The sequence below is a fragment of the Panulirus ornatus genome, chromosome 2 (assembly GCF_036320965.1).
Source record: "Panulirus ornatus isolate Po-2019 chromosome 2, ASM3632096v1, whole genome shotgun sequence".
NCBI lineage: Eukaryota > Metazoa > Arthropoda > Malacostraca > Decapoda > Palinuridae > Panulirus > Panulirus ornatus.
This window is the reverse complement of record NC_092225.1, coordinates 25444335-25453325: the sequence shown is the minus strand read 5'-3', so window position 1 is coordinate 25453325 and position 8991 is coordinate 25444335. Positions and strand designations below refer to the sequence as shown.

General features: G+C 54.1%; 1 protein-coding gene across 1 annotated transcript; it reads right to left on the bottom strand.

Moving 5' to 3' along the window:
- Positions 1-456: 456 nt before the first annotated feature.
- LOC139754496 (uncharacterized) lies at positions 457-3008 on the bottom strand. Its single transcript, XM_071671772.1, has one exon. It carries the CDS (start codon positions 2995-2997, stop codon positions 559-561), a length of 2439 nt encoding a protein of 812 aa, XP_071527873.1. The 5' UTR covers positions 2998-3008; the 3' UTR covers positions 457-558.
- Positions 3009-8991: the final 5983 nt, after the last annotated feature.

The following is an 8991-nucleotide window of genomic DNA, read 5'->3' as shown; positions in this document are numbered from 1 at the left end:
CTTCAGGTAAGTTTAGTGCCCCTCGTCAAGGCTGTGCCCAGCACCTGCTGTGTCTTCAGGTAAGTTTAATGCCCCCTCGTCAAGGCTGTGCCCGGCACCTTGCTGTGTCCAGCCCTAGCTGTCTCAACAACTAGGTGTGCTCGGGGTTGCCTCCTGCAGAAGTTTGTGGTAAAGTGAACGTGTTATAAAACAGGAGCTTTAAAAGATCACACATAGCAGGGGGGGTCGGACCCAAACTTGGACTACACCAGTGGGTGGGTGTGTGTGGTGGGTTGTGCGTGTGTGTGTGTGTGTGCGTTGTATGATTCAGTCCTCACGAAGAGTAATAGAGCCAGTCAATCGGAAATGAACTCTAATTAGGATTACCAGATGATGATGATAATGATGAAACATCTCTCACACTGAGACTGGATATAGAGCATTAATGAAAGTATAGTTCTTGATGAGGTTAATATATTTCAGAAAGGAAATGTATGAAAAAGAGAAACATTATACATTCGAGACTCAGAGCTCACTGGAGACTCAGATCTCACTGGAGACTCAGAGCTCACTGGAGACTCAATGTCTCCGTGAGACTCTCCGTACCGCTGTGACTCTCCGTCTCCCGACGTTTTTCAGTCTCCCGGAGAATTTCAGTTTCCCGGCGACTTTCCGTCTCCCGGCGACTTTCCGTCTCCCGGCGACTTTCCGTCTCCCGGAGACTTTGCGTTTCCTTGAAATGGCTTTGCGTTTCCTTGAAAGGACTTCGGCTCGATTGATTTTCTCAGTGAGGCGTTTAGTCCTCTCTACAAAGTCTTGCGCGGATGTCAACGTCTTGTCCAGCTTACTGAACAGCCTCTCCCGTCGGACAGCTTTCTCATCCCGGGCTTTGAGCAAACCCTGCAGATCTTTAATCCTCTGTGCCAGGTTACCCTGCCGGCTGTCGGTGCCCACTCCACTACCCTCGACCGCCGTAGCGGTAGAGTTAAGTTGCACGGCAACCTTAGTCTTCAGCTGCACGGCAACCGTAGTGTTCAGCTGCACGGGATCGGTAGTGTTCACCTGCACGGGATCGGTAGTGTTCACCTGCACGGGATCGGTAGTGTTCACCTGCACGGGATCGGTAGTGTTCACCTGCACGGGATCGGTAGCGTTCACCTGCACGGGATCGGTAGTGTTCAGCTGCATGAGATCGGTAATGTTCAGCTGCATCAGCTTGCCGAGATCGGTAGTGTTCAGCTGCACGGGATCGGTAGTGTTCAGCTGCACGGGATCGGTAGTGTTCAGCTGCACGGGATCGGTAGTCTCGATGATCACAGTGCCAGTCACGAGGAGGAAGTCTTTGTCGCCCTCCTTGGCCACCTCAGGTGCCTTCTGGACCGTAGTAGGAGCAGCGGGCAAGTCGGGTTTATGGGCATCGTAATTGCCACCGAACCTGATGTAGCTCTCCTCGAGTTCCGTCATGTAGGTGTTGTACCATTGGTCGTAAGGAACTGCACCTGGGATGTCGTCGCCAAGGTAGTGGTCCCTGCACTCGTAAAGCCTGTTCAGACGGGCTATGTCGGAGCGAGTGGGAGTGTATCGCTGGCCAAGTTTGAATGGGAACGTCTCGTCCTTGATGGTAATAGTCGAGATGGAAGAGTCCTTAGCAAAACCCCAGGACGGGTACTGCAGTATACTGCTGTAGTCGTAGGGCACCCCCATGGTCATGAGGAAGCCGTAGTGACCCTCAGTCTTCCTGAAGTTCTGCATGTTCCCCATCTGCACGTTGGTAAGGTTGACATAGACGTACATGTCCCTATCAGGGCGGGTCTGCTGGTGGTTGAAGCCAGAGGCATGCAACAGCTCGTGAATGAGAACTCCCTGGCGACCGTAGCAGTCTCTGTTCAGGTACAGAGCCTGCGTGGGCCGGCCCCTGAAGCCAACGAAAGAAGCGCAGCTGAAAGGGTCCCTTTCTACCACCAGCTCTGGATAGGTGCCAGTTATGTTCGTGAACTTAACGCAGGTGACCCCGTTCAAGTAGTCCATGATTTCGTAGAATGACGCTTTCTGTTTGTCATCCATTGCATTCATGTTAATCCGAATGGTCTTTTGGGGCCACCTGCGGGACGAAACCTTGTAGAGAGCGTCACTTTTATCACGATCACTACGAAAGTCCTCGTCAGGTTCTTCTATGATGGTTGCAAGAGCAGTAGTAGGAGCTACAGTAGGTGCTGTTGCATGATCTGTAGTTTCGGTAGGAGTTGTCACTTTTACTGGTTGCTCTGACAGTGCCTCCGCTATTTTTGCTTCGATGAGGGGCTCGATCATGGGGTATATGGCATCCACCAAGTCTGCCAAGTCTCCCTGCTGCCTCCATTGAAGGACCCTCTTAAGTTCCTCATTCTCGGCCTTAACTTCCTCAAGCTCTTGACGAAGCAGCCGCAGGCGTTTCTCTGTGTCACACTCACATTTTGGTGAGGTATCGATGGTTGGAGTCTCCACCGAGCTGTCGCCGACCCAAACCATGGAGAAGCTCGTCTTGGGGCACTGTACCTTGAAGGCGTGCTCGTGCTCGACGAACGGAATCCCGAAGTTGGACCCCGAACTTACCAGATGATACAATTCCTTCTCCGGCAGGTAGAGGGTGGCGGGAGTGAACCCTGGGTGAGATGGGACGGACATGGAACACATGGAGGAGGAGGTGGCGCTGATGGGAACTCTTTCGAGCACCTGGCCAACCTTGCTCTCCACGCCTCCCGTCCACGCCAGTAACTCGTTCCTCTCAGGACAGACGACTTCGAGAGCCTGAGAGAAGAAGTTGCTGGGGACCTTTTCGACGATGGAACTGTCGAGGAGGCTGTCCATGTCCCTCTCATACATGTGGGCAAAAGCGTGCCTCTCACCTAACTGGGTGGGGATGAACACCCGGCACGCAGTAAGGCCGTCCTCCATGGACGAGGTCGGGGACGCGGTGACCATGAACCAACACACGATACCCAAACACAACACATGTAAATATGTGTGCCACATTATCATGATTTGAAATTATCTTGGAGGAGAACAATAAATTCCGGGGGGAAAAAAGAATTCGCAAAGCCAATGAAACATGAATGTGTGTTTGTGTCTTATCTTGTGCGAAGGGGTGGGAGGAGGGAGGGGGCTGTGTTTCAAAGTGGACCTAACGGTATAGTGTTGATGAGGGTTTAGTGAAGATGTAAGTCAGTAAATGTGAGGCCTGGCACGGGCTCTGTGTAGAAAAGATCAGGATGTGATAGTGAAGATGTGAGTAAATGTGAGGCCTGGCACGGGCTCTTTGTAGAAAAGATCAGGATGTGATAGTGAAGATGTGAGTAAATGTGAGGCCTGGCACGGGCTCTTTGTAGAAAAGATCAGGATGTGGTAGTGAAGATGTGAGTAAATGTGAGGCCTGGCACGGGCTCTTTGTAGAAAAGATCAGGATGTGGTAGTGAAGATGTAAGTCAGTAAATGTGAGGCCTGGCACGGGCTCTTTGTAGAAAAGATCAGGATGTGGTAGTGAGGATTTGAGTAAATGTGAGGCTTGGCACGGGCTCTTTGTAGAAAAGATCAGGATGTGGTAGTGAAGATGTAAGTCAGTAAATGTGAGGCCTGGCACGGGCTCTTTGTAGAAAAGATCAGGATGTGGTAGTGAAGATGTGAGTAAATGTGAGGCCTGGCACGGGCTCTTTGTAGAAAAGATCATGATGTGGTAGTGAAGATGTGAGTAAATGTGAGGCTTGACACGGGCTCTTTGTAGAAAAGATCAGGATGTGGTAGTGAAGATGTAAGTCAGTAAATGTGAGGCCTGGCACGGGCTCTTTGTAGGAAAGATCAGGATGTGGTAGTGAAGATGTGAGTCAGTAAATGTGAGGCCTGGCACGGGCTCTTTGTAGAAAAGATCAGGATGTGGTAGTGAAGATGTATCACAGAGCTGGACTTTACTGGTTCATGGTAGACGGACGTTGTATGGAGAGAGAAAGCATTTCCCGTCTTTCCCTTCGGTGTGACGTATCGACCCAGAGTCATGACATCACACACACACACACACACACACACACACACATAGACACTTCTTTACTGTAGTGAAGATGGTAATTCGTCTCTGCCTTGTTTACAACAGAGCCCCCCCCCCCCCCCCCCCCCCGTGGTCACGGGTGGTGTTTTGAGCTCCGTCATGCTCCGCTTGATAGATGAGATGAACAGTGTATTTCATGCGCACGCCTTTTGAAGAACGCCGAGTTGATCTGAAAGACGTCCAACAAAAAGGAAAAGAGAGTGGGTGGATGGGTGATTGGGAGGGACAACTAACTGAACACGAGAGAGAGAGAGAGAGAGAGAGAGAGAGAGAGAGAGAGAGAGAGACCTGACATCGGTGGATCATATCATTCTGCGACGTGTCATCTTCAGTCCCCCTTCCCCATGGTACCCTTCTGCCGGAGGGAATGTAAAACGAATTGAAATCATAACGTTATAAAAAGAGACGCGACCCAGTTTGTGAATAATTGGCCAGGGCGGCCTCTCCTCCATGTTGGCGGGTGCTTAATCCGACCCCCACTTGTGATCTTCTTACCACTTGATCTTAACTCTTTCTCTCTCACACACACACATACACAGTTAAGATAATAGAAGGTACTTGCGTTTGTGTGTGTGTGTGTGGGGTGTGTCTTGCTGTGAGCACACACGAGGAGACTGCCAGCCATTGTGTTTCCTCCCCCCACCCCACATCCCGCCCCATACCAATCCCTGGTGTGGTTTGGTGACACGACAACTCATTTGCTAAAATAGGGCCGTCTGCTTGCCTGCTTGACGAAGAGGGGGTGGGGGCGCGTGGCTGCCGGCTGGAAGGGGTTCTGCTTGCTTGAGGGGAGGACACGTCCGCTTGCGGGGGTGGTTGTCTGCTCCGTTGTGGAGGGGGTGTAACAAGCCCGTCGGCTACTTAGGGGCCATTATGTGAAGGCCTCGTTTAAAGGCCGCCTGGGTCAAATGACGCCCACTTACCGGGGTGACGCCCACCTACCGGAGTGTTGTGGTGGTGGTGACGGCGGCCAGGGAGTGGTTGGGAGGAGGGAGGGATGGTGATAAGCTTGCTTCTCCCTGGATCATCATCATGATGCGGAGAGAGAGAGAGAGAGAGAGAGAGAGAGAGAAAGAGAGAGAGAGAGAGAGAGAGAGAGAGAGAGAGAGAGAGAGAGAGAGAGAGAGAGATCGCCGATGAGTCGGGCCTGATCCTGGCCACTGGGGTGGGCAGCGCCAGGGGTAATCTCAGAGCCTCGGGCCCTTTGATGGCGTCCTGTCAAAGGTCGTATTGGCGGCCTTGTTCTCCTTCCCCCTCCCTCACCCCTCACGTTTCCTTCGAGGATTTTCCTTGATTTGCTGTACCTGAGTATCGTAATGGTGGCCTTACCTGGTATCGTAATGACCGTACCAGGTATCGTAATGACTGTACCAGGTATCGTAATGACCGTACCTGGTATCGTAATGGTGGCCTTACCTGGTATCGTAATGACCGTACCAGGTATCGTAATGACCGTACTAGGTATCGTAATGACCGTACCAGGTATCGTAATGACCGTACCAGGTATCGTAATGACCGTACCAGGTATCGTAATGACCGTGCCAGGTATCGTAATGACCGTACCAGGTATCGTAATGACCGTACCAGGTATCGTAATGACCGTACCAGGTATCGTAGTGGTGACCTCACCAAGGAAAACGGGAAACTGCGAATCTTGACCATTTTCCCTCGTCTGGGCGATGGTCAGGATTTCGAGTGGGTGCAGAGAACATGGGGTTGTGTTGTCCTCACATTTGGGACTGTATAACCCTAATTGTCCGCTCCCACAGTTGGGACCGTCCCAGCTGCTTGAGGGAATAACATACTTTCCATTTTCTCCCTCTGCACGAGGATCAGGCTGAGTGGTTATCGCTGTACGCTATAAGTTGAGTCTGTAAGCCAGCGTGTACTACGATAAATCCGGGTTAGAAAATGTTCACACAAAGTCATTGCCAGCTAGAAATAGGTGTACATATATATATATATATATATATATATATATATATATATATATATATATATAATATATCCTTGCTTCCACAGTTTCTGTGAGGCTAAACGCTCATTAGTGTCAAAGTAATTGACGCATTTAAGGATAAATCTTTCACCTCTTTTGATAGACATGACATGACCCCCACTCCTCCCCCCGCCCCCCCAAACTGTCGAGAGTTCGCCCCCCCTCCCCCCGGGCTGGCACTACGGGGGGGGGGGTGGAGGCCCCACTTGACAGCCCCAGGCATCGGCGGGTGTCAGGTGGTGTCAGGTGGTTGTCGATCTTGGTCGCAGATGGCGGGACAGGCGACACGGGGCCACACTTAGGGGGGAGAGAGAGAGAGAGGGTGGTCGCTCGCTCGCTCGCTGGGAGGCAGAAGTCGTGGACGTCCATCTGGGGGCGTGGGGCAAGTACACACACACACACACACACACGGGACCCTCACCGTACAGTACAAATATGCACGTAATTCCACCCACTGGATGGTATGATGGCCTGGCCTTTGACCTCACCGTTCAAGGTTTAAGAGCCAGGCCATCGTAACCAGAGGGGTCGCACCGTTATGCTCAAGGGGTCGTACCGTAGTGGTGAAAGGGTCGCACCCACCGTCGCGCTGGAGGGGTCGTACCATAGCAGTGAAAGGGGTCGACCCACCGTCGTGCTTGGGGGGGTCGTGTACCTTCATGCTCAAGGTGTCGTACCGCGGTGTTCTTCAGGGGGTTGTACCGTCGTGCCTCACAGGGGTCGTACCGTGTCGTGCTTCAGGGGATCGTTCCGTCGAGCTTCACAGGGGGTCGTACCGTGTCGTGCTTCAGGGGTCGTACCGTGTCGAGCTTCAGGGGTCGTACCGTGTCGAGCTTCACAGGGGTCGTACCGTGTCGTGCTTCAGGGGTCGTACCGTGTCGTGCTTCAGGGGGTCGTACCGTGTCGAGCTTCACAGGGATCGTACCGTGTCGTGCTTCAGGGGGTCGTACCGTGTCGAGCTTCACAGGGGATCGTACCGTGTCGTGCTTCAGGGGTCGTACCGTGTCGTGCTTCAGGGGTCGTACCGTGTCGAGCTTCAGGGGTCGTACCGTGTCGTGCTTCAGGGGGTCGTACCGTGTCGAGCTTCACAGGGGATCGTACCGTGTCGTGCTTCAGGGGTCGTACCGTGTCGAGCTTCACAGGGATCGTACCGTGTCGTGCTTCAGGGGGTCGTACCGTGTCGAGCTTCACAGGGATCGTACCGTCGTGCCTCAAAAGGACCGTACAGTCGTGCCCCAAAAGGACCGTACAGTCGTGCCCCAAAAGGACCGTACAGTCGTGCCCCAAAAGGACCGTACAGTCGTGCCCCAAAAGGGCCCGTACCGTCGTGCCCCAAAAGGACCGTACCGTCGTGCCTCACAGGGGTCGTACCGTGTCGTGCTTCAGGGGTCGTACCGTGTCGTGCTTCAGGGGTCGTACCGTGTCGTGCTTCAGGGGTCGTACCGTGTCGTGCTTCAGGGGGTCGTACCGTGTCGAGCTTCACAGGGATCGTACCGTCGTGCCTCAAAAGGACCGTACCGTCGTGCCTCAAAAGGACCGTACCGTCCGTGCCCCAAAAGGACCGTACAGTCGTGCCCCAAAAAGGACCGTACCGTCGTGCCTCAAAAGGACCGTACCGTCGTGCCTCAAAAGGACCGTACCGTCCGTGCCCCAAAAGGACCGTACCGTCGTGCCTCAAAAGGACCGTACCGTCGTGCCTCAAAAGGACCGTACCGTCGTGCCTCAAAAGGACCGTACCGTCCGTGCCCCAAAAAGGACCGTACCGTCGTGCCTCAAAAGGACCGTACCGTCGTGCCTCAAAAGGACCGTACCGTCCGTGCCCCAAAAGGACCGTACCGTCCGTGCCCCAAAAAGGACCGTACCGTCGTGCCTCAAAAGGACCGTACCGTCGTGCCTCAAAAGGACCGTACCGTCGTGCCTCAAAAGGACCGTACCGTCGTGCCTCAAAAGGACCGTACAGTCGTGCCCCAAAAAGGACCGTACCGTCGTGCCCCAAAAGGACCGTACCGTCGTGCCCCAAAAGGACCGTACAGTCGTGCCCCAAAAGACCGTACCGTCGTGCCTCACAGGGGTCGTACCGTGTCGTGCTTCAGGGGTCGTACCGTGTCGTGCTTCAGGGGTCGTACCGTGTCGTGCTTCAGGGGTCGTACCGTGTCGTGCTTCAGGGGTCGTACCGTGTCGAGCTTCACAGGGATCGTACCGTGTCGTGCTTCAGGGGTCGTACCGTGTCGTGCTTCAGGGGTCGTACCGTGTCGAGCTTCAGGGGTCGTACCGTGTCGAGCTTCACAGGGATCGTACCGTCGTGCCTCAAAAGGACCGTACCGTCGTGCCTCAAAAGGACCGTACCGTCGTGCCCCAAAAGGACCGTACCGTCGTGCCCCAAAAGACCGTACCGTCGTGCCTCAAAAGGACCGTACCGTCGTTGCCCCAAAAAGGACCGTACCGTCGTGCCTCACAGGGGTCGTACCGTGTCGTGCTTCAGGGGTCGTACCGTGTCGTGCTTCAGGGGTCGTACCGTGTCGTGCTTCAGGGGTCGTACCGTGTCGTGCTTCAGGGGTCGTACCGTGTCGTGCTTCAGGGGTCGTACCGTGTCGTGCTTCAGGGGTCGTACCGTGTCGTGCTTCAGGGGTCGTACCGTGTCGTGCTTCAGGGGTCGTACCGTGTCGAGCTTCACAGGGATCGTACCGTCGTGCCTCAAAAGGACCGTACCGTCGTGCCCCAAATGGACCGTACCGTCGTGCCCCAAATGGACCGTACCGTCGTGCCCCAAAAGGACCGTTACCGTCGTGCCCCAAAAGGGCCCGTACCGTCGTGCCCCAAAAGGACCGTACCGTCGTGCCCCAAAAGGACCGTACAGTCGTGCCCCAAAAGGACCGTACCGTCGTGCCTCAAAAGGACCGTACCGTCGTGCCCCAAAAGGACCCGTACCGTCGTGCCTCAA

Bases quoted from the DNA above. Each gene is read 5' to 3' on its own strand.
- LOC139754496 (XM_071671772.1), bottom strand. From the start codon at position 2,997: ATGATAATGTGGCACACATATTTACATGTGTTGTGTTTGGGTATCGTG.